Genomic DNA, 25,703 nt, shown 5'->3' on the forward strand with positions numbered 1-25,703 from the left:
ATCATGTGGAATAATTCCTTCTAGTTTAAGCTAAAGAATGTTTAACTTTTGTTTTCTCCCTAGGGTCTGTTCTGGATGTTATTAAACACATTGTGGCAAAAGGGGAACACAAGAATGGAGTCCTGGATGAACCTAGTATAGCCACAATCCTAAAGGAGGTGCTGGAGGGACTGGAATATCTGCATAAAAATGGACAAATCCACAGGTACTCTTTTTGCTTTCCCATAGTGCAAGAGTTTCTCAGTACTGTAGAAGTTCTTCTTGGCTTGCTCACACACAATGTATGTGGAAAATGTTTCTTCTGAGCTACCCCTAAACCAGTTGTAACACTATATGTAGTGTCTGGCAGAAATGTCGGAATTGAAACAAGATGGTATGTGAAGGCTGAAGAACAATACTGAAAGGGGCTGCCATGTATTTTGGCCTGAGCGGCAAGGCATTATATATATTTGAATTACATAGCTTTGTGTATGTTAAAAGAACATTATTAAGATTGAAAAGTCAAGCACTCAAAAGTTAGGAAATCCCCTTGTGCATGTGCATTATGATAGTCTTAATTACATGATTACATACTGACTTTTCCACAGGGCCCTACCTCATTCAGTGCACAGGATGGATCTCCTGTGGGTATGAATCAGGGTTGTGTAGTAAATGAAACCCGTTGTCCGTTGGGCCTCACTTGCTGCAGAAGTTCGAAGTTGTGTCGTGAACAAGGCAGGGGATTGCAGAAAGAGAAAGGATGGTTAAATCAGTCAAATGCTGGCCTGGAGAATTTGATTCTGTCCTTGCCTCTGCCACAGATGCTGGGCATATCCAATTAAATCAAGCTTTTTGTAGCTGGTTGCAAATTGTGTGTTCCTCATTTACGGGGTATCCAACTTGAGCCCATAGGGTCTGGTTGCAGAAGTGCTGAGTCCTCACAGCTGCAGCTGAAGTGAGTGGGAGTTAGGCTTGAGTTCTGTATAATAAAGTGCTGTATGATGCTAAATGTGCTGAAAAATCATGCGGTAGACATCTCAACTTGGGTACCTAAAATTATTGGATACCTTTGACCTTAAACCTTCTGTGCCTGAGCTTCCCATTTGTAAAGTGTGGATGATAATACCCACTCATGTCACATGGGTTTTGTGGATCTAATGACTGAATATTTGTGAAGCACTTGCGTACTATAGTGATGAGCACTATAGAAAAGACTGAGGAAATTAATACTTCTTTTTTCAGAGCAGGGTTTGAATAGTATTCAGTGAACAAGTCCTGAGGCCACACACTGAATAATGAGATTAAAATAAAATATTGAGTAGCTGCTCATTAAATGAGCTCCGTCCATCGTCTGCACTGACAGAGGTAGGGGTCCTGTGGAAAAAATAGTATGTGATCATGTACATAAAGACAGTATTATGGTTGCAAAGGCAACCATAGCTCTGGCATTTCCTAATTTGTCAGTGCTTAATTTTGCAACCTTAATGTAGCTCTTAGTTACTAGATTATTAAAAAAGCAAACTGAGAAAACACATTGTCATGTAGCATCATATTGACACCCACATGGGTCATCAGCTGGGTATGAACTTTTAGATCCATTTCATGTCCCTTTGCCATGTGAATTAACTGACTTAGTGATGGCAAGAGTAGGTTGTCTTTGTCTGTGGACCAGCGCTAGAACGGGAGGAGATGCCCACTTTTCCAGTGGTTGTCAGCAAATATCTGTGAAAGTGAGGAATGGTGAGACTCAGGAATCTTGGGTTCCATTTTAAAAACTGCAGAGTGCCCCGGCTGCTACTAAAGAACTGGTGGCAAGAAAATAAATGGTGCAAAGGGAGCCTCGGCACCAACAGGCGTCGCCAGCACCAAAGGAGCTGCAGTAGCAGCAATCCCCAGCACCGAGGGGCCCAGGATGCTCTGAAAAGTGGCACCACTCCCATTCTCCGGCACACAGAAGAGGAGCAGGGCCAGAGGGTGCTCTCCGACCCCTAAGTCCAAGCCTACAGAGGCTACCAGGGTGTGACCAGTGCCAGGACATGAGTCCCCAGCCCTCAACCTCAGTACTGTTGACTCGGGGCCAGAGAAGAACCTCGTTGAGTCCAGTACCAGTGGACTCTTCATGCAGGGAGAGGGAGGAGGAGGAGGAGGAGGACATCCAGCTTCCTTCCACTCCAGGGACATTTGAGGTGGCCAGAGAACTTATTGAGGAGACATCTCCTCCACCATCTAGCCGCCCTCCAGAGCGTGAGTCGGCACTGAAGAGACTGTCGGTACCATCCAAGGGCAAGCCAGCCATGATGGCGAGGTCGAGATCCCCCTGGTGCCACTCCCCGGCACTGCCCAGCACCACCTCTCCATGGTCACCGAGGAGTGAGCAGCTCTTTTCTGACTCAGAGACTCTAGGACTCTAGGAGGAGCTGGCACCCTAGCAGGCGCCACAGGCAAGAGATGCAGCCATTTGCGATACCGTGGGCCTTGGAGTGGCACCTTTTGGACCCCATGGGCATACCATTAGGTCCAGGGGTCTCTGTCAGCAAGATTCCAATCGCTTGCGTTGGGTATGAGACAACGACCTTCCCACTTGACAAGTGCTGCACGTGGCACCGTGGAGACCCCGAAGGTGAAAGATGCTAAGAAGTTGGACCTCTCCAACTTTGGATAGCTAACCAGCAGGCTATCCTAAATAGGTATGCCTTCAACTCATGGCTGTCGCTAGAAAAGTTTACAGACTCACTGCCTTCTGACTCCAAGACAGAGTTTGCGGGGCAAGTCAAAGAAGGTAAAGCAGTCTCTAAAGCTCTACTGCAGGCGGCCCTGGACAGTGTGGCTGCAGCTGTGAGAGCAATGTCATCAGGAATGGCAATGAGACAGAGCTCCTGGCTCCAAGCTTTGGGTCTTCCACACAACGTACAGGTCACCATCCAGGACCTCCCATTTGAGGGGCCAGCCTTTTTTTTTCCTTACAGACTGATGGAAAGCTGTACAGCTTAAAGGATCCCCTGGGCTTCTCTAAGATCCTTGGGGCTTCATACACAAGCCCCGCAGAGGAGGCTATTCAGGCTGCAACCTATGCCCTGCTTCTACCAGGGCTCATCCAGACAGGACTTAAATTGCCGAAGGGATAGAAGTGGTAATAGATGGTGGCCCCAAAATCCCCCTTTCTGCAGGAGCTCTGGTCAACCCAGACAGCCCTCGGGGGGAGAGGGGGGAACAGAACTTTTGAGGATGCACCCAAAGATGGCGTTGCACTCACATCCCTGGATCTACCCTTGTTTTTGCTCCATTTATCCCAATTTCACAGTCCATGGTACCAAATTACATCAGACCAGTGGGTTCTTTGCCCTGTGAAACTGGGATGTTTTCTCCAATTTCATTCATTCCCCCTTCCCACCCTCCCTCCCCTTCTCAGTCCCTCTTCAGGGACTCCTCTCATGAGCAACTCCTTCAGAAGGAGGTGCAGACGCTCCTAGAAGTCAGAGCAGTAGAAGAGGTCCCCAGGGATCTCAGAGGGAACAGGTTTTACTCCCAGTATTTCCTAATCCCAAAAGCGAAGGGAGGGCTCTGTCCTATTCTTGACCTCCGAAACCTCATGAAGTTGAGATTTCGTATGGTTACCCTGGCCTCGATTATCCCATTCCTGCATCCAGGCAATTGGTATGCTACCCTCGACTTGAAAGACTTATCTTTCCTGACCACAGGAAATTCCTTTGGTTTATCGTCGGTCAAGGGCACTACCAGTTCAGTTTTCCCTGTTGCCCTTTCAGCGACTCCCCATGTGTTCAACAAGTGTATGGCGGTGGTAGTGGCATTCTTGAGGAAGAGAGAAGTACAGGTGTTTCCCTACCTTGATGACTGGTTTAATCAAGGGGCAAACCGGGGCTCAGATATAGGCAGACGTGACGTTCATCAGGACCATGTTCGACAGGTTGGGGCTTATCCTCAATGTCCAAACGTTGACGTAGATCCCCACCAGGTGAATAGAGTTTATCGGAGCAGTACTGGATGCAGATCTAGCCAGAGCTTCCCACCCAGAATCTCGCTTTCGTGCTCTGTGCTCTCACATAGAGGACCTGAGGCTGTACCCACACATGACGGCCTGGATCTGTCTGAAATTATTAGGGCACATGCTGGCATGTACTTACGTGGTGCCGTACCCAAGACTACATTTCAGGCCCCTGCAGAGCTGGTTAGCAACAGTGTACCTGCCAGCTTATCACAACGTAGACCATGTAGTTCCCTTCCCTCCCCCCATGCATCAGTGCTGGAATCTCTGACCTGATGGTGTGACCTGAACAATGTGTACGTGAGGGTCCCTTTTTGGCACCTCCACCATCGGTATGCCTGGTGACGGATGCCTCAGCGATGGGCTGCGGGGCCCACATGGGGGCAGTTAAGGATGCAAGGTCTTTGGACCCAGTCAGAGCTTCTGCTCCATATCAGTGTGAGAGAGCTGGGGGCAATACGTTTGGCCTGTTAGGCCTTCCGAGACCATCTGGAAGGCAAGGTAGTATCGGTCCTTACAACACGACGGTGATGTTTTATATAAACAGACAGGGTGGAGCTCACTCCTCTCCCCTGTGTCAGGAAGCCCTCAAGCTTTGGGACTTCTGCATCGCTCAGTTGATATACTTGGAAGCTTCATACCTGCCAGGGGCCCAGAACACATTGACAGACAACCTCAGCAGGTCTTTTCTCACATATGAATGGTCCATCCATTCAGACGTATTGAACATCTTCCAGAGGTGGGGAATTCCCCAGGTAGACTTGTTTGGCGCAAGGTCCAACAGGAAGTGCCTTCTGTTTTTGCTCTTTTCAGAAGCATAGCCTGGTGTCGATAGCAGATGGCTTTCTCATCCCATGGACCGACCATTCTATGCTTTTCCACCTACCTCGCTTATTCTCAGGGTTCTGCGGAAGATCAAGCAGGACAGGGCATCAGTGATCCTGATAGCCCCAGCCTGGCCTTGGCTGCACTGGCACACCTCGCTGTTCAACCTTTCCATAAAGAACCCAGTCACACTACCACTGCTTCCAGATCTTAACACGCAGGATCACAGGACACTCCTTCACCTCATGGCCTAAAAGCTCCATGGTTAAATCCCCTGGAGCTGGCACGCTGGGAACCAGGAAGGGAGGTACTCTTAGGCAGTAGGAAGCTCTCCACAAGGGCTATCTGGCTAAATGGAAAAGGTTCTCCAGATGGACTTCCCAAAGGGGCATCCAGGCTCAGTCAGCTCCAATTCCCACAATCCTGGACTACTTGTTGGACCTAAAACAGCTGGGCCTAGCGCAGTCATTGCTTTAAGGTGCATCTTGCAATGATCTCAGCCTTCCATCCAGGGGTGGCGGGGCGCTTGGTTTTTGCTAACACCGTGGTATTCAGGTTCCTGAAAGGCCTAGATGGACTGTACCCTTCCACTCACCAACCACTCCTTCCACGGGATCTGTCTCGTTCTCTCACAATTGACAGGACCTCCATTTGAGTCTCTTGCATTGTGCTCCATTATCTGTTATGGAAAGTGATATTCCTAATAGCTATCACTTCGGCCAGGAGGGTCTCCGAACTCAGAGCACTCACTTCGGAGCCACCATACACAGTGTTTTTTAAGGATAAAGTTCAACTCTGTCCCCACCCAGCATTCCTGCCAAAGGTGGTGTCTTGGTTTCACGTAAATCAGGATATCTTCCTTCCAGTCTTCTACCCGAAGCCACGTGCTAACAATCGGGAACATAGACTACACTCCCTGGACACCAGGAGGGCATTGGCAGTCTACATAGAGAGAACCAAGTCATTCAGAAAGACCACCCAGCTCTTTGTGGTGCTGGCAGAAAGGATGAAGGGTCTTCTGGTCTCTTCCCAGAGAATTTCTTCGTGGTTTACCTCGTGCATCAGGACCTGCTATGACTTGGTGAAAGTGACAGCCCATTTGATGGGAGCCCAGGCCTCGTCGACAACCTGTCTGGCCCAAGTTCTGTTGCAGGATATTTGCAGAGCAGCCACATGGTCCACCATCCCTACTTTTGCTGCTCATTATGCGATCACTTGATAAGCCAGAGATGACGTTGCGTTCAGCAGAGTGTAGTGCTCCAGTTTGTAGTTCTCTGAGCTCCGATCCCACCTCCTTAGTCTGGCTGGGGAAACACCTACTTGGAATTGACATGAACAAGCATTTGAAGAAGAAGAGATGGTTATTGTCTGTAACTGGTGTTCTTTGAGATGTGTTGGTCATGTCCATTCCAGGACCCACCAGCCTACCCCTCTGTTGTTGCCAACTGGCAAGAAGGAACTGAGGAGGCAGAGGGTCCCTGCGGGTACTTCTGAGGGAAAACTTTCCGGCAAACTGTGCATGAGGCATGTACATACCTACTTGGAATGGACATGAGCAACACATCTCGAACACCAGTTATAGGCAAGTAACAGTCTTTCTCAGTTTCCAGGTTTTTGTAGGAAAAAAAAAATTTCAACCAAAATTTTCCATAAAAATCTTTGTTTTGGTCAAAAGCCATTTTAGTTGCGGGGAGGGGGGCATTCTAAACTGCTCGATTTGAAGAAACCAAAATGTAATTTACACTAAACTGTGGTCTGAGGTGCATTGAGCCAAACTTGCTGTATCCATTTTGGATCCATTTGCACCACAAATACCATTGTACTTTTCTAATTAGTTAGGTGAGTGTCATAAATTAAATACAGCACACTTGGTTGCACTGAGTCATTGCTGCATCTTTAAATCCACAACCATGTGTCACAAGAACCACAGTCATAATCTGGCTTGTGTTTGTACAGTCCAGGAAAATCTGGGCAGCTCTCTCTCAATGCTTCAGCGTGAGAAAACAAGCTGAAAGTAGAGAGATACCAGCAGCATGTGGAGCAAAGCATTCTGGCAAGTTCTATTATACCGAGAACTAGGCGGAAGGATGACTAACCAGTGCAATTACCAGGGTTTTGGGGAGTGTCCTCTCTGCTCTGTAAAGAAAGGGTTCCATACGGGTAATGTGCCTGTGAAGGGAGAGAGGTTTGCGGCTGCAGTTCTTGACAGTATTAACCATGTAACGTGCATCTATTGAGAGCTAGCTGTGTCACTAGCTTGGTACAAACCCAGTTAGAATTTGTAGTATAGGCAAGGTATTTGTATTGAAAAACATTCTCACCAAGCTCCAGTTCTTATATACATTCTTCTCGTGTTTTGGGCAAAAGCAAACAAAAGGAGTTGGCAAATTGCTGGAGTCTAATGTGAAATGTGGGTGGAAGTCCTAAGCTCTGCAGTCTCTCTGCAGATGTTCCGACAGGAAGTGTTTCATGTAATTACTTTTTAAGTTGACCAAAGGAGTCAAAGTTATCTACTGGTTCTGGAGGAAATTCATCTGGGGTAATTGACCACCCGAATGACGCTTATAATGTGCGGAATCTGTGTGCAGGTATAAAGCAGGGTGAAATGGGATCAGAGTTGTGGAGTACAAGTGTCAGGGGCCTTCTGTTAGATATTTAAAAACAAATAAGAGTACATAGCTAGCACAATGAATGTTTGTTCAGTCAATGACACAAATGTAACTGGAACACTTGAATCATACATCACACAGTAGAAATCTGGCAGAATGCATTTAGTCACAGTATGGTAGAATAAATCTAATGAGCACATCTGGCTGAGCTGGACACCTGGCTATTGGCAGAGCCTAAAGGATGACCATGGAAACTCTTGACCTGAAAAGAGGGGACAGAGCTATTGCTCTAAATCAACATTGAGGTGGAATATATATGTACAGCAATAGAACCTCTTGATGCTGATGACGTTGTTGTAGTTTTAAATAATGCACCTTCCTAAATGGGGGATTAAGTTACTACAAGGAAAACTAGCTTAATAAAATCATGCTGCTGCTGATTTTCACTCCACACAAACTTGTCATGGACTCGTTGCTTTCAGTTAAGGTTTGGGGAGCCTGCTCTTCATTATAAGTAGAGTGAGTGTGCAGCTGCTTTGGGCAGGTAGGAGTAGTTGGATTGTACTCTTTGCGGGGAAGTTGGAAAGGCAAATGTCTAGAGATGGTTTAAATATTGTTTCCTGAAATTCTTCTTGTTTAACCTCATTTGCGGCTGAAGTGATGCACGAGCGTCTCTGTTGAAAAGCTTCATGTTTATCTCAGATTTAAGATTGTGAGAAGAATGCCCCATGATTAGGGTGCTAGCATGCGGTGTGGGAGACCTAGTTTTAGTTGCTTGCTGTGTCACAGACTCCATGTCACTTTGTCTTGCTGTGCCTCAGTTCCCCATCTCTACAACAGGGATAATAACATTGCCCCTACCTTCATGAGGCTGTTTAGAGGATAAATACATTAAAATTGTGAGCTCAGGTATAGATTAATGAGGGCCATGTAAATTCCTAAAATAGAGCCAGTAATATTGCTTTGAAATCCTCCACCGCATCTCTAGTGGAAGTGTGGTGTATTTATCCCACAACGTGCTAGGCAGAGTCCCTTTCCCACAGAGCTTACCATCTGAAAAGATGAAGGGAAAAGTGGTACAACATGTAAGTAAAGTTTGGCTACACTTTAAAGAAACGCATTTGAAAAGTACAGCCTATCGCCAGTTGCCTCTCAATCTTAATGCTACTAGTTGGTCAGTTCCTTGTAGGTGTCAAATAGCAGAAGCCACACTTCCTGTTTCCCCCTCTAAGCATGCGGCACCTTCAGTATCTCAGAACTAAGACTCTCTGCTCCTATGTTATACACTCATCTGCGCTTGGCTATGTCTCACTCCATGCATTCGTTGTCTGTCGTCATGCTACTCCCTCTGACTTCCATAACCAGAAAGAAGCCAATCCTCCCTTCCTAGCACAGTGACCCTAGTGACTATATGAAACCCTAGGAATTTGGCCAGTGTCTAAAGTATTAAACACCTGAGAACTAGCCAGTACGCTAAGGATTAAGGGCCAAACTCTGCAGCCATTGTGTGCGCAATCTGATGTCCATGGGATTGCTTTCATGAGCAGGGCTTCAGGATTGCACCCTATGAAATTTTCCACAGAAGTGAAACAAGTGAGACAAGCTCATTTTATGACTAAGGGGTCCCTCCCAGATAACACTGTCATGATTGACTATGGCAGGATGATGTTAGATATTTTGCACCACTCCTGATTTGTGTTTGATTAGGGTTTATCAGATGTTTGTGAGTTTGGTGATGATTCTGTGCAATATGTGACTAAAGCAAAAGTAACCAAAGAGCATTTGAAGTTACTGACCGTAACTTTGACTAACAGTGTAAGTTCAGAGTTTTTTCAGGTGACGCTTTTTATGGCAACCTGACAAATGAATCATGCTGATTAACTGCCACAAGGTCTCTGTCTTTTTCCTTATTTTAATTGAGCTTATTTTCTGTTCATGATTAGCTGTTGTGTAACTGAAATTTCAGTCCAGGTGAAATGATGAATCACATATGCTCATATGTAAAATAAGGCTTTTCAGAATCCCAGAATTCTTTAGTCCAATAGTGTTTTCCTAAAATGAAAAGGTTTTGTAAGTGACTTAAAATTATAGGTATTGAAAATATTGGCCTTGCATCAAAAACAGGTAGCAGTACATTTAGATACTCACTTGCTGGCTCATCTTTACCGGTAGAGGCAGCACCTGTGGTATTCTCTTACTTGAAGCTGCTTGTACACTGATGCAAGGTAATCCTTTCTATCTTGAAAATATCCCACCTCTTCAAAATTGTCAGTTTGTAGGGGAGAGTGACGAGGTGCCTAACTGAATGCTAGGAAGAAGAAACAAAGTTCCTGGTGTTCACTCCAAATAAGGTGGTTTGGTTTCCTGATTTAGGGAGCGTGCAAGAGGGAAGAGGAAAAATGCAGTGGAAAAAAACCGGAGACTTAATAGTTGCTTAGCTGATGAATGGGAGAATACAGAATGGAGGTTGTGAGGGCCCACACATGTGACGGAGTTAAAAAGACATTGCAAGGTTAAAAACCCATTTTAAGTCCCAACTGAAAAATTTGGCTTGTAGCTGAGAATAGTAGTGACCTTTCTATGGGAATACAGTTGTAATAAATTGGACAAATACCTACACTGCTGATGATTGCCGTAAACTTGCTCATTTATGGATTAATGTGAAGGTGGCTCTGGCACTGTATTGGTAGAACTTTGTTCTGTAGGATACCAACTCAATTTCCAAAGCTCAGTAATGCATTGCAGGTCTGCTGGCAGGTGGTGCAGTAAAACTGGATTCCAGTATTCTCATGATTGCTATGGAGACTGTCAAGTACTGTAATTCATTATTTTAGCAACAATATTGTAACAGTTTTTCCAGCACTTCAAATTTCTTTTAGCGAGTGCGTTTGAAAAGAGACAAACCCTATGGGAACTGAATAACTCAAGGGATTGGTAACATGATACAGAGCCTTTCATTTCTAATTGTGTGTTTGAAACCAGGCCAAGTTGGTAGTGGCTGAAAGCTGTTACTATCTTATGGCCATTCTGTAGCCTATGGGAAATGAGCTGGTATCAAGTCAGAAACCTACTGCTACTGGAGCACATTCAAGAGAGACAAATGTCTGAAGGGAAATGGAAACTGAACTACCTTGTCACCCGTGAAGACTTTTGTTCTAGGTCTAGGGTGAGGCATACTGATAGGCAACATGGAGGACACTTGTTCTGTGGTCAGACAGAGGTCTCTGGTAGCCAGTGCTGTCAATATGGTGCCCTTCATGGACTCTAAATTCACAGAAACCTGGATTAAGTCACTCTGCTCATGGGGTTTAGTCTTCTTTCTCAGTAAAATAAGAGACAGCAGTAATCATTAGTTAGCTCATTATAAGTTGCTCATTTATGTTTTGTTTGAAAATTTTATATCCAAAATGCTGAGAATTTTTGTGTAGAGTCTTATGCAATCATAGAATCGTAGAATATTAGAGTTGGAAGGGACCTTAGGAGGTCATCTAGTCCAACCCCATGCTCAAAGCAGGACTAACCTCAGCTAAATCATCTCGGCCAGGGCTTTATCAAGCCACAGCTTAAAAACCTCTAAAGATGGAAATTCCATCACCTCCCTAGGTAACCCATTCCAGTGCTTCACCACCCTCCTAGTGAAAAACTTTTTCCTAATGTCCAACCTAGACCTCCCCCACTGCAATTTGAGACCATTGCTCCTTTTTCTGTCATCTACTACAATTGAGAGCAGCCTAGCTCCTTCCTCCCTGGAACCCCCTTTCAGGTAGTTAAAGGCTGCTATCAAATCCCCCCTCATTCTTCTCTTTTGCAGACTAAATAAGCCTAGTTCCCTCAGCCTCTCCTCATAAGTCTTGTGCTCCAGCCCCCTAATAATTTTTGTTGCCCTCCACTGGACTCTCTCCAACTTGTCCACATCCTTTTTGTAGTAGGGGGCCCAAAACTGGACACAATACTCCAAATGCGGCCTCACCAATGCCAAATAGAGGGGAATAATCACTTCCCTCGATCTGTTGGCAATGCTCCTACTAATGCAGCCCAATATGCCGTTAGCCTTCTTGGCAACCAGGGCACACTGCTGACTCATATCCAGCTTCGTATCCACTATAACTCCCAGGTCCTTTTCTGCCAAACTGCTGCCTAGCTTGTCGGTCCCCAGTCTGTAGCTGTGCATGGGATTCTTCCGTCCTAAGTGCAGGACTCTGCACATGTCCTTGTTGAACCGTATCAGATTTCTTTTGGCCCAATCCTCTAATTTGTATAGGTCCTTCTGTATCCTCTCCCTATCTTCCAGGGTATCTATCACTCCCCCTAGCTTAATGTCATCTGCAAACTTGCTGAGGGTACAATCTACCCCATCCCCCAGATCATTAATGAAAATGTTGAACAAAAACACTCTGCTTGTTACCGGCTGCCAGCTAGACATCGAGCCATTGATCACTACCCATTGAGCCCGATCTAGCCAGTTCTCTATCCATTTTATAGTCCATTCATCCAACCTATACTACTTTAATTTGCTGGCAAGAATACTGTGGGAGACCGTATGAAAAGCTTTGCTAAAGTCAAGGTATATCACATCCACTGCTTTCCCCATATCCACAGAGCCAGTCACTTCTTCATAGAAGGCAATCAGGTTGGTCAGGCATGGTGAGGAAGAACAGATTGAAACCTTCTTGATCTGTGGAGCAAGTTTATAGCTTCCACAATGTCTAGCTGAGTAATATCTGTCATAAGCGGACACATGGCACAGTTGCACCTTTCGTCTGTATCTACGTGCAGGAGTCGAACTGGATCATACTGTGGTGACTTGGCGAACTAGTGCTCTGTCCTGGTGGCTGCAACTTATAGTATATCATCTAGGAATTCATTTTTAAAAAGTGCTTCACCTGTATGGTTTCAAAGACAACCTTCACACTATGAACCATATGTAAACCTGAGACAGTGACATTTGCCTGCAGCTTCAGACAGCCAGAAACAATAGCTTCTGTAACAAGAGTCCTCCTTCACTGCAAGGGAAGTAATGTTAGCTCTGAAGCCTAACGATGATCCCATTAATTAACACTGCTGATAAAAGCATGTAAGAAAGAGGGCTGATGGTGTGTGTGCATGCGCGCGTGCAGTTTATAAAACCTAAAAGATCTGTTCAATATAAATCTCACTTTTTAGTACTTTAGGCTTTGACCACTTCTAGCACCACTTCTCCATTCTGATCTCTGACCTAAATGTCACATGCTTCACTATTACTGTAAGTGCTATATTTATCAAGTATATTATTTGTGTTCAGAAAGTGGACTCCCACCCCTTTTTTAATCCACTTTACACCTATATCATGAATTTTAGCCTGAAAACTGTTTGTAGGGAGATGAAAGATCTTAATCTTATTGATTCTTCTTTTCTTTGTTCTTTTTAGTCATACCTGTTACTTGGAAATTTAAAATCAAGAAAGCTTGTTTGAATTTCCTTCTCAATGCTTGTTGAATCAAGCAGTTTCCATTTAGTAATGAATAGAGAAAAATAGATTATAAAATAGTAACCAGGACAACTTTCACACTTGCTGTGTGGATTCAGCTCCGATTGTGTCTTGAATTTCAGTGGTCTGTAGAGAGATTACTAAGTAACATATGAAGCCTAGTGTCGTTTTTAGCAGTTCCTGAGTTGCGTTAGAATTATTTGGGGCTGGGAGAGAATGTGAATGGATCATCTTCATCTTTTATGTGCATCACAGCAACTGGTGTGATGAAACACACAACCATTTTTTTCAGTTTTTGTGACTGTATAGAAACGTGACAGATCATTCACGTCTAGAATGTCATAACTGCCTTATTTAAGGCACCTTCTGACTTGTCGGTGCTGTTACCCACTATAGATGAGTCTTCTCACATCATTCTAGTCAATGAAGCAGTGAATTAAATAAAAGCAATCTTAATTTCATTGTTCCGTCTACAGTGAATAAACCACTTCAAAGACCATTTTAAGATGGAGAATACCCATGTTTCATTATAATGAAACAGATTTTCTAGCCTTAGTGTAATTTAGTTACTTAATCCTATATCCAAAGTCAACAAAAGTTCACGAGTTATTCCAGGCCAGTGTTCTTTCCAGGCTCTGGACTATAATGTTTCCAGGATGGGGAAAGTGGTGGTTGTATTTTTATTCCATCCATCACAGAATTCAGTTAAAGCATGAGAAATAGGCCACGTGCTATATTTACTTAGTAACATATACTTTAAATTTTGCAAGCCTGTGACAGAGATGGTTTTGGACAGGAGGTGTAAATGTATAATGGGCCATATTGTATCCTCTTTTCTTTTCAAAACAGAAATCTAGTAAAGTTTTGAGATTATAAAACTTTAGCTGTCAGTGAGCTCTGATTGCTGTACCAGAGGGAGAAATATGACGTGCAATGGAAACCTGGAAAGCGGCACTGATTTAAGATCAGTGGCTCAAAGGATGACTGTTTCCATTTTAAAGGGCCCTTTACATGTAAACACACCCAGTTTAATTATAAATCAATAGAACTTCCTTCCCCTGTCACTACTTTGGCCTAGCCTGAGAGCTATTTACTTCCAGGTTTTTGGGAAAGAAGCTGAGATCTGGGAAGTGCCACCTCCTGCTCCTGTCCCTCCGTTTTCACAGATAAACGGATATATGCATTAGGAATGTGTTTTTAAATAAGCATATATGAGGATTGGAGCACTGTAGTATGTATATCAATATTACCACATCAGCAACTACATCCGGCCATTTACGTAACCTAAATCTGACACTCGGTTTTTAAAAGCAACCCGAGCTCAAACCTGGAATCTCTCATCCATTACTAGTGCCTAAGACTGTGCATTGCAAAATGATTTGGGTCTCTAGGGGTAAGAAGCAGACGTTGTGACTCCACATTCTCATTGATTTATGTAACAGCTTGTAGCAGCTGTTAAAGGAGTTTTGTGCTGGCACTCTATTGCAATTGCTATAGAGGAAATGAGATCAGGAAATCCAAGAATTCAGTGGATGAACACAAAGGAGAATTTCCCCCTCTATTTCCAGCCTCCGGACTGTGACATGGAAACTCGGCTTTCAGGAACACCTGGGCAAAAAGCCCTCTGCTGGGTGGCAGGGAGAGTGTCGGACAAACTTTTATTTAAAATAGCCTTATTATTCTAGTAGGGTCTGATGGTGGAAGCAAGCGTCCCACTCCCCTTCCCCTCCACTTCATCCTGCATGTCAATTATATGTATTCTGTTTTTGTACCACACGCCACTTTTCAAACTAAGCTATCATGCTTCACGATATCCCTGAGGTAACTTACCCTGTTTTATAGATTGGGGCACCCAGGGTTTGTGACTTCCCCAAGATCATTCAGCTACAGTAGTTGGTCTCAGAGCTGGGAATAGAAATCATGCCTCCAAGCTCTCAGTCACTTGTGTTAGCTACTAGCAAGTGGCATGGAAGAAAAATAAACTTTAAAAAGTGAGTGAGTAGATTCTGTAGAAAACAGGAGTAAGTGTAGCAAGACCCTAAACAATAGAATTGCAACCTACTTGCCTTTTATTCTCCCCTCTCCCCCCATTGCCCCAGCTTATTATCTACCCTGTGAGACCAGGCAGTCATTCTATTCTAGAATTCCTGGTATAGACACTACTAGTCCACTTGGTGCATCACCTTCTGTGTCTGACAGACGCAGCAGCCCAGTGTGAATTATTATACAATTTCTGCAACTTTTTCTTTACTGCGTCAGCAATTCATTATGTCTTTAAAACTACTCAAATAATCCTGAGATGGCAGTGTGGCCTTTGGAACATATTTTGGAAGGGCTAGAACTGCTTTGTTTGGTACTCTTTTTCCCTTCTATAGGTAGAAGAGTTTGTGACTAGAGATCCTTGTTAGGCATAAAACTAGTTGGGGCTGCTGTTAGTACCTGATTTTGTACAAAGGACTAACAGCTGCTTTCCATTTTACTTAATTTTTTTCAAATTTCCATACCGTTGCCTATTCTAAATACTATGGGTAAATGGAAAAGTCTCCTGTGCTGGAACTCTGTACTTAAACAACTTAAGTCAACTGTGCACTAACTTCACTCTTGGTAAGGTGTGAGAGAAGACCATTGTACAACACGGCATGGATCCAGTGAAAGAGGTATTATATTTCAGCTAAAATAAGCCCTGGCATCATATTAATATCTTGTATGTCATCTATTGGGATTACAACCTGCCTTTGCAGGGAGGATGGGCTTGATTATTTCCTCTGATGGGTCTCATCCATCTGTCTGTTGTGATCTGTGGAGTGGGGGGAGAGGCCAAGAAGACAAGCATTTGATTTGTTTGTATAACTTTAACTTGTGCTGCAAGTGAAGAATCCTTTCCAGTAGGTTTTCTGTTATGTGACTGTGTGTTTATAACACACTTTCTATGGTGTACAGTGTTCTTCTTCAAGTCCTTGCACATGTTACTGGCTACAGTGGAATGGACCTTTTTGGACTCTGTTTACTGTTAAATTGAAAAAACTACACTTTGGAGAACTGATCTATTAATATTTGTGTCTTTAGGGGCACATCTACACTGCAGTTAAAAACCCACTGCAATGGGTGTCAGAGCCCAAGTCAGCTGACTCAGGCTCATGAGATTCTGGCTGCAGGACAAAAAATTGCAGTGGAGCTATTCAGTCTGGAGCTGGAGTCTGAGCTTTGGGACCCTCCCTCCCCACAGGATCTCAGCCTGGGCTCCAGACCAAGCCTGAATGTCTACACTGCAGTTTTATAGCCCTATAATCCCAGTCTTGGGAGCCCTAGTCAGTTGACCCAGGTTAGCTGTGGCTGTGCTGTGGGACTCTTATCACAGTGTAGACATACCCTTGCAGTCCAGTAAAGCCATTGGATTTAAGAAAGAGGCCTCTCCATCTCTACCCACTTATCCCACTACTTCTCTGGTGGGCAGGGACACCCTGACCACACTGTGGGTAATGCCACATGCTCCCCCTGTGAAATTTCTGAAGCATAACATAGAACATCTGGAGAGAATCGAGGCCTCCCTTCCCAGTTCAGTTCTGAACCACAAAGCCAACAAAAACATAGCCATTCTTTTGGGGGCAAGAGCTTTGTTGCTCTGTAGGGAGGGAGGAGAATGAGAACTGTAGGAAAGGGCCAAAAGGATGTTGGTTTCTCTTTTTCAACTGCTTACTTGAGGTTTTGTAACTTCATTTAAAATGTGTGTGGAGATTTAATTATAGGAAAAAGTACATGAGTTATGCCCATTTTCACTACGAAAACTGATTTCTTTTTTGATAATAGCCTCAGGGGTGTGTATATAAACACACACACACACACACACACACACACACACACACACACACACACACACACACAAACTGGCGTGTTTGGCCATGGTGAAATGAGTTGATGGTCTGTGTAGCTTGCAGTGGACAGTTGTCCTAATTATGAGCTAGTTCCCTTACTGTTTGTAGTGTTGTAGCTGTTTTGGTCCCACGATATTAGAGGGGCAAGGTAGGTGAGGTAATATTTTTTATTGGACCAACTTCTGTTGGTGAGAGAGACAAGCTTTTGAGCTTGCACAGCTCTTCAGGTCTGGGAAATGTACTGAGAGTCACAGATAAATAAAATAGAACAGATTGTTTAGCATAAGTAAGGATACAGTTTGGTCACAGATTCTGTGACCCCTATGACTTCTGGGGCGGGGCTGGAATAGCTGTCAGCCCCGGGGCTGCTTCCGAATAGCTGATCAGCCAGCCAGCCTGCTGGAGCAGCTGCAAGCCTGGGCAGCTCTGTGTTCCCTCCTCCCCCAGTGTATTTTTAGTGAAAGTCAGGGACAGGTCTAGGCTTCCATTACTTTTTGTTTATTGCCCGTGACCTGTCCCTGACTTTTAGTAAAACTGCCCGTGATAGAATCTTAACCTTAAGCATAAGTAATTAATACATTGTAAGGGACCATTCAAGGTGACGTGGCTTGTTATCATCACTCCAATCACAGGGGGGACAGGAAGGTGGGGTGGAAGGCAGTTGGTGGGGGAGAAAGGGATTGTTCAAGGCTTATGGATCATTTAGTATAAGCTTAAATTCATAGCTTTGCTAAACACTAAAAATCATTGACTGAGTTGACGCACTGGATTTATGGCTTATTACAGCAATCTGTTCCACCTTGTGCTTGACACTAAGTACATTTCCCAGACCTAAAGAAGAGCTCTGCACCTTGAAAACTTCTCTCTCACCAACAGAAGTTGGCCCAGTAAAAGATATTACCTCATCCACCATGTCTCTCTGGTATCCTGAGACCAACACTGCTGCAGCACCACTGCATATACCACCTTATTGGAAGTCTCAACAGACACACTAAAAATTGAATAATCCATGGAGAGAACCCACCCAAGCCTGGGTTTAGTCAAATAGTGGCAAATCTTTGTACTGCTGCAGCCTTGTAATGTCCCTGACCTGTGAGTAACTAGAACAACACTTGATTATCCAACTCTGTCCATTCAGCGTCCCTAACAAGTAATTAATTCACTTCCCAGAGATCTTTTTCAACAAGTCACATTTACGTGCTGTAATATTACAACTTTGCTAATATTCACTGTACATGTACACTGTTCACTGATATGCAGCTAAGTGGGGCTTTTTCCACAACATATTTCAAGCTTTTAATATGTTAGAAGCTATTGTATTACAGTACTGAGGATGTTCCGTGGACATTGGTTATTTATAGAAGTAACACTTTAATTTTCTGTCATTGATACTACACAATAAAACAGCCTCTAAGTAATTGATGTGAATCCCCTTCAGCTATAAAATTGGCTTAACATGCAGAATAGTAGTTAATGTTAATATATTAGTGTGCCCAGGCAGATTGGAGTGTAGTCACTCTCTACTTAGCTCTTGCACTGCTGATGCAAATACCTGTTGTCACAAGATGGCCACCACTAACAGGTTCACAATTGGCAGGATGTTAAATATTCTTCTAAATGATGCTGTCAACTCCAATCTACTGTTTCTAAAAATATATTTAGAATCCCTGTCCATGGGTGGTCTTTATTTAATTTTGTTCTGATGTGTGCTTTTTTGGGGTGTAAGCAAATATTTTACATTGGTGTGTGGAAGAACCATGCAAACATTAACTTGGGACTGAGCACGTGGAGTTTAGCCCTGGAACTGATCTACACTTCAGTTGCTGCCTCTTTCAGGACTTCTCCAGAATGACAAGGAGCTGCCCCTGAGCAAGTCATGAAGAATAAAGAGACTTTTAGGGCCCTAACATATCCCCTCACCCAGCCAAACCCACATTTCAATTTTGCATCGTGTGGGGGAAATAATTAGTGGTATCTTTGCTTAATAAGTAGTATTTACTGTTGCTTTATTTTCTGCAGGGATGTGAAAGCTGGGAATATTCTTCTGGGAGAAGATGGCTCAGTACAGATTGCAGGTAACTTTCTTACCAACTTGGAGTAAAGAGAATATGGACAAAACTGCATTGCTTGGTGTTTGGCCAAAGTGACTTGCAACGGCAAGTAGAAACCCAGTAGATAAACTGCCCTATGGTCCCATATGGATTTGAAACAAGATTTCTAGGGACAGATTTTCTTCTGGCATATTTTTCTCAATATTTTGGTATTTTAAGATTATGGCGCTGGAAATGGTCTGTATCAATGTGACTAAATCATTTCAACATAAACCAAAAGCAACACCTTCAAATCAATTGCCTGGATAACGATTATTTTTAAATCAAGCATTTTAGGGTCTTTTGCTGTAGAGCTAGTCAAAGCCATAAAATGGCAGCTTCATGGGATTGAAGTATATATTGTATAACGTATATACTATTGTTCAAAGTAAATTGCTGCTGCCCATATTCTTGGGGAAAGTGTAGGTCCTCCACTTAGCAGGGCAGGAGAGCTAATAATGGATAACATCAAGAAGGCTCAGGTGTTTAATGCCTATTTTGCTTCATTCTTCACTAAAAAGATAAATTGAAAATTGTGACAATTAATGTTAACGGGGAAAGGAAAGAAAGCCCAACAGGGAAAGAACAGGTTAAAATATTTAGATAAATTAGATTTATTCAAGTCAGCAGGACCTAATGAAATTCACCCTAGGATAGTTAAGGAACTAGTTGAAGTAATCTCAGAACTCTGTGGTGATCTTTGAGAACTCATGGAGGATGGGTGAGGTCCCAGATGTACATTTGCCCTTCTCCAGCCCTATCTTTAAAAAGGGGGAGGGAAAGAGGACTTGGGGAATTATAGACCAACCTGGAAAGATGCTGGAAAAATTATTAATCAATCAGTTAGTAAGCATCTAGAGGACGATAGGGTTAAAAGGAATAGCCAGCATGGATTTGTCAAGAACAAGTTATGCCAAACTAACGTTCTTTTGGAAGGGTTACTGGCCTAGTGGATAGAGGAGGGGGAGCAGTAGGTATGATATATTTTGATTTTGTTAAGGCTTTTGACATAGTTCTACATCTGACATTCTCATAAGCAAACTGCAGAGATGAGGTCTAGATGAAATTACTATAAAGTGACTGCACAGCTGGCTGGAAGTCTATTCAGTATATTTATCAATGGTTCACTTTCTGTCATTTGCCCCACATCCTAGTGTCAGGTGGCTGAACACTCTTTAAACAGGGATACATATCTGGTTTTAATCCTATATTTTTTTATTTGGAAAGAGGTTATTCCTGATTATGATTTTAAATGTTAAGACTTCTCTTGAGTGTAACACCCTTCTGACAAAACTTCCTGCTGTTTGCATCCTCCCATGAAATGCTCAGCGGTCTCACCAGAAGAATGTTAAAATCTTCCGCATTGCAGAGTGACATGATGCCATGTATAGCATGCTCTGCTTACAGTGTGCAGAAGAGTAGTAGTCTTGGTACAGAAAGGCCCAACTCTTCAAGATATAAGAGTTCTGTATAAAACCCAGAATAGATTTACTTTTACTTAAATGCTCCCAGAGCTCTTAATGCCTGCTGTTGTGTTACTTAATGAAGTGTAAAGAATTCATCATGTTTCAGGTAATGATAGCAGGTAATGTGTGACTTCCCAAATTTCTCAGCTGGGCAAGCCATTTATTAATAAAAGCCTACAATATCCTTCAGCAGTGGTCCAGGATGCAGTATTTTGGCTCATAGCTGTAGAACACTAGATCTTCTTAAGGGAGATACTATTAATAAAGTTGTCACAGTAGGGGATTGAGCTGCTGTTTCAGTTTTTAAATTTCTGAACCCGTGTAACAGCAAACTAACCTAATGCCAAGTTGCTTAACTTCTATGTTCTTACCTCATAAGGATATTATTTATTCTTATGTTCATAAGTTTATAAACTGCTGGGATGGTAGGTGCTTAAAATGCATATTTATTATCTCTGCTGGAGGGTTCTCAGCTGAGTAATAGGAAGCTTGTAATTTGATCTATGTTTTTGTTGTGCATTAAAATCTCTTGCTTATGTTGACACCAGAATATTAAAGGTCTTGCACCTTGAGGAACGACTGAGTGTAACCTCACTGGTAGGATATCCTTGAGATTACTCTATATATTAATGAGAGAGACCTAAATTGCCAGCATTAAAACATAGAATCTAGCCAGTCATATACACCATGAACTCAACTCTTCATAATAAGTGGCTTTGCTCTAAAGATCTATGTAAGGATCAGTTTCAGACTTTCATGGGATAAACTGGTGGCAATGGCTAAACCATGCAAGGTCATAAAGTTTATAAGAGTTGAAGGAAGTGCTTTCTCTTTTGTAAAAGCAGCTGCTAGTTTGAACATCTTATTTTTAAAAAATCACTTATGGGTGGTGGGGAACACTTTTGAATGAAGCAAAGCTGATCAAAACTCAGAATTTCCCATAGAATGGAGATTCTAACACTTCAAAATTTCCCTTCATTCCAAATTGTTTCAGAGGAAATTGGAATAAAATGTCGATCTCTGAAAAATTTCTTCTTGGAAATATCAGAACAACCCATCGTAGCACTTCATTTTGACTTTTATATTCTATATTTGTTGAAACGAAGCACTTAGTCCTTGTTGAAATTGTCACTTAAATTCCTGGGAAACATTTCAGTTTTGCTGAACGAGCATTTTCCAATAGAAAACTGTTCCATTGGAAAATTTTTGATCAGCTCTAGAATGAAGCATGCAGGGCCAGGTCCTTAGCTGGTGAGTATTGGTATAGCTCCACTGAAGTAGCGGGCATTCAGAGTACCTAAAATAAGAGTCTGTCAGGGATATTGACCTTCATTATTTTTAAATGAATCCTTATCCTCCCCCACTCACCCCCCTTTCCCCCCCCCCCCCAAAAAAAAACACAACCCTCTGAACCATGAGGAATATCTACTTTGTTACCCTCATGTTCATGCTTTCCTCCTACTGTTTGACACTTGTTGCATCTTGTCTGTTTGATCTGTCAGCTCTTTGTGATGGGGAACTATCACTTTTAGACTGCTTAGGTGGAAAGCATCTAGCACACTGGAGCCCTTATCCTCATAGAATCCCCTAGTCTTTACCATGATACAACTACTACTAATCACAATCCAGTAAACGGTCCATAGGAGCACATTCTAGCAATTCACATCAGCAGCCAAAAGTAGAAGCACATTTAGTTTACACAACAGAGCAAAACTCTTAAGGTAGCCAAGAGACATCTGATTTATTAGATTCTATTTGTAGTTTTAAATGGCCAAATTGTGTTGAATTTGAAAACCACTTTAAGAGTGACATGAATTGAAGCCATAGAATGAGGCCATGAAATAGATTGGAGGTAGTTTGGGAATTAAAGAAGCATTTGCTAGAAGTACAAATTTTAAAAATGCCCTTGGCAGCCACTGCAAATATGGAGCTTAATACACCTGCTGACGTGCTAGAACTCAGTATTTTTACTTATGAGGAGTGTATTTGCTAATTTTAGCAACTTCATAGCTCTTTTTGCCTCTCTAAAGTGTGTACCTACCTGGCTAAGTCATAAAATTCTCACGAATAGAAGCAAAGATGCCCAATTAGATCCAAACTGAAGTTGATTTCTTTAAAGGGACATTGGCCTGGCCCTGTGACTTGATATCAAATGTTTGGGTATTTTATGATTTAAAGGGTACTTGAACTCTTTGAGTTTGGTGTTTTTTCTGCATACTGGATTAATGTTAATCTATTTAGCAGAATAAGCCTTTCCTTTCCTAGGTGTCATTGTTCTGGGCTTTGCTGACCATGGTTGCAGTATAAATTGAAATAGCTTTGCTCTCTTGAATTCCAACCTCTGTGGGGGCAGTTACTGTATTTTGATCTGACCATAAAACCCTGGCTTTTAGACTCCTTTTGGGGAACTGGTATAAACTATACAAAAGCACTATTTTGCCAGCATATATTGCATCTACAGTAGGAGAATTTGTTATACCTATACCAGGAGCCAGTTTTCTAGTGTAGATTAAGCCTAAGTAAAACTGAGACTCCTTTACTGTGTGTTAACTTGTGTATATTAGCATCCTAGAGTGGCTTTTGTGTGCGGAGCTGGTCATTCATCTTGCTCTTATTCATTGTGACACTACCCTATTTAAAGCTGTTGTACATTTTTTCATATTGATTTGTAATGGAGAAGCAGGCTGTTGAAGGGCTAAATGTTTATTGAAATGACCATACTTACCATCTGGAGAAATCTTATCCTGTCCTTGTTGAGGGTTTGTAAACAAAGACTTTTGGTTAATCTATATTTTGACGTGTCTTTCAACATCTGCTTTCTTTTGAGCTTAGTGTTTGGATTATTTACTAGGGAGGCAGCATTGTCTAGTAGTTAAAATAGGTTTGGAAGTTAGAAAGGCCCAGGGGGAGTCAGTTACTTGCTGACTAATTCTGGACAAATTGCCTACTACTGTCTCTTACTTTATCTATTGGGCACAGAATCAGTGAAGTGTAGGACTGGAAGGGACTTCGAGAGGTCTTCTGGTCCAGTCCCCTGCACTCAAAGCAGGACTAAGTATTAAGTATTCTAGTTAGGGCCAGACAAAATTTATGTAAATAAATTTATGTAGCTTTCCACTAATTCATGCCAGCTTCTCACCAATTCATTCTGTTCCTGGTTTCTCTTAATTCATTGTGGCAAAATGGATGCAATAAATATCTAGGGCTGTATGGACGGAGGGATTTAGGTGTCCTGCTGCACAGCAGAATCCTCAGCCCAGACTTAAGTGTCTAGGCTCTCTGTACGATGCATGGGGGGAGTTAGGTGCCAAAGAATAGGTCTACATTTCACTTGGGTGTGATGGCAGCTCAGGTAGGCATACCTGCACTCCTAGCGGTAACTAGGGCATTTTAGCACCCAGGGTGAGCAAGCATATTTGAACCCCCTATCATTTTTCCCCCTTAATTTCTCCACCTGATTTTTCTGCCTTTGGATGGCTGCTTCACCTACCCCAGCCTGGTTATGGCCCTGCCTTTACTAACATGACTGAAAATAACAGTGTAGATGCAATGGCAAAGGCTGTACAAGCACACCAGGGACCTTGGGAACCTACTTGTTGCCATGTCTACACAGGCTAGCATGGGTGTGTCCACCTGAGGTATTTTCACATCTACCCTAAGAATGGGATTCTCAGAAGCCAGGAAGCTGCCTAAGCTACCCAGCAGGAAATACCAAGGTGAAGTGTGGGACCTTAGACCACGCCCCTCAAAAATCTTTGGGTGCCTATCTCTGCTTGGAGTTCACAGCTGTGAAGCCTGTCCTGGAGTTAGGTGCCTAACCCAGGTCATCTTTGTCACAAAACCCCTGCCTCTATTTCCAGTCAATATCTGGGTAGTCAGGGCACTCAGCTATGATGTGGGAGGCCTGGGTTCAAGTCCCTGCTTCAAATGAAGCCGAGCTAAGATTTTAAAACAGGTCTTCAACATCCCAGCTGAGTGCCCTGGTCACTGGGCGATAGGGTATTCTGGGGCACACTCCCAATCTGGTTACCCACGGCACTTTTGTGCTGTCCCCTCACTTACTCTGTCTGACACCACAGACTAGATAGACAAGCAGTGCCTAATTTGAGAATCCTGCCAAAGCTTAGCATGAGTTAGGGCACCATGCAGCTCTGTGGTGTCGGCACTTAGTGGGTTTTGTGCCTCTCCACCGACGGAAACTTAGTGCCATGGGAATAGAAGCATTTACAGGGGAGAGGTGGAAGCTGAGTCAAGCTTTTGAGAATCTCAGTGGCACCTAAATGTTGGACTTGGCCACCTAAAGTGGCAGGTACCTACATCCCTTTGGATGTAGCTCATAGCTATGAAGTGGTGAATATCGTTGCCCCCACTTTGTGTATGAAGGCTTAGAAATCTAAGTGACTTATACAGGAAGCACTGTGCTGAAGTTTTTCATGGTTTCCCTACCCTTCATCAACCTGTCTCTGGACCCAGCGGACTGGTACGCCGCCCTTGATGTAAAGGATACATACTTTCATATCTCGATCTTCTGAGGCCACAGGAGGTTCCTTCACTTTGTGGTAGGCGGTTGCTACTATCAATTTACAGTGCTACCCTTTGGCCCCTGCCGCGCGCGCCCCCCCCCCCCCCCCCCGAGGGTTTTTACAGAATGTCTGGCAGTAGTGGCTGCGTACTTAAGATGTCAGGGGGATACAGATTTAAAGCTACCTTGACAACTGGCTCATCAAGGGCAGAGTGCGGTCCAAGGTCCAGCACAGCTGCAGTCTAGTGAGATCCACCTGTCAAAACCTGGGCCTGCTTGTGAATGAGCAAAAATTAACTCTGTCCCTTGTCCAATGGATAGAGTTCATTGGAGCAATTCTCGACTCAACGCAGGCCAGAGCCTTCCTTTGGATTCCCAGTTCCAAGTAATGTCAGGCATTATTATGGACATGCAGTCTCATCTGATTACAACCACCACTCGTGCCTCAGACTGCTAGGTCATGTGGCGGCATTCACATATGTGGCACAACATGTTTGTCTTCACCTTTGCCCTCTGCAGGCATGGTTAGCGTCGTTCTGTGTGCCCAACAGACACAATCTGGATCACATGGTTACAGTTCCACATAAAGTCCTGTCATCCCTCTCATGGTGGACAGACCCTTGCTCAGTGTTGCGAGGAGTAGCCTTTGTGGGGATTTCCCCCTCAGTGACGCTGGTTTCTGATGCTTCAGAACTGGGGTGGGGAGCCACCTCAATGGCCTCAGCACACAGGGTCTCTGGACGCAGGAAGATCATGCCCTTCATATAAATGTAAGGGAGCTCAAGACAGTATGATTGGCTTTTCAGGCATTCCTTCCCTATCTGACTGGCAAGGTAGTTCAAATTGTGATGGGCAATACCATCACGATGT

General features: G+C 43.5%; 1 protein-coding gene across 3 annotated transcripts in view; it reads left to right on the forward strand.

Moving 5' to 3' along the window:
- The window catches only part of OXSR1 (oxidative stress responsive kinase 1), a 115,302-nt gene that overhangs the window by 47,505 nt on the left and 42,094 nt on the right, over window positions 1-25,703 (forward strand). For all 3 annotated transcript variants that reach the window (XM_067566182.1, XM_067566184.1, XM_067566183.1), the window contains 2 exons: window positions 64-205; window positions 18,775-18,830. In XM_067566182.1, the coding sequence (XP_067422283.1) occupies window positions 64-205; window positions 18,775-18,830 (198 nt within the window). The remainder of the gene's footprint in view (window positions 1-63; window positions 206-18,774; window positions 18,831-25,703) is intronic.

Source organism: Emydura macquarii, unplaced genomic scaffold, assembly GCF_026122565.2.
Source record: "Emydura macquarii macquarii isolate MOO-44397 ecotype Brisbane River unplaced genomic scaffold, CSIRO-AGI_Emac_v2 contig_2742, whole genome shotgun sequence".
Lineage (NCBI taxonomy): Eukaryota > Metazoa > Chordata > Testudines > Chelidae > Emydura > Emydura macquarii.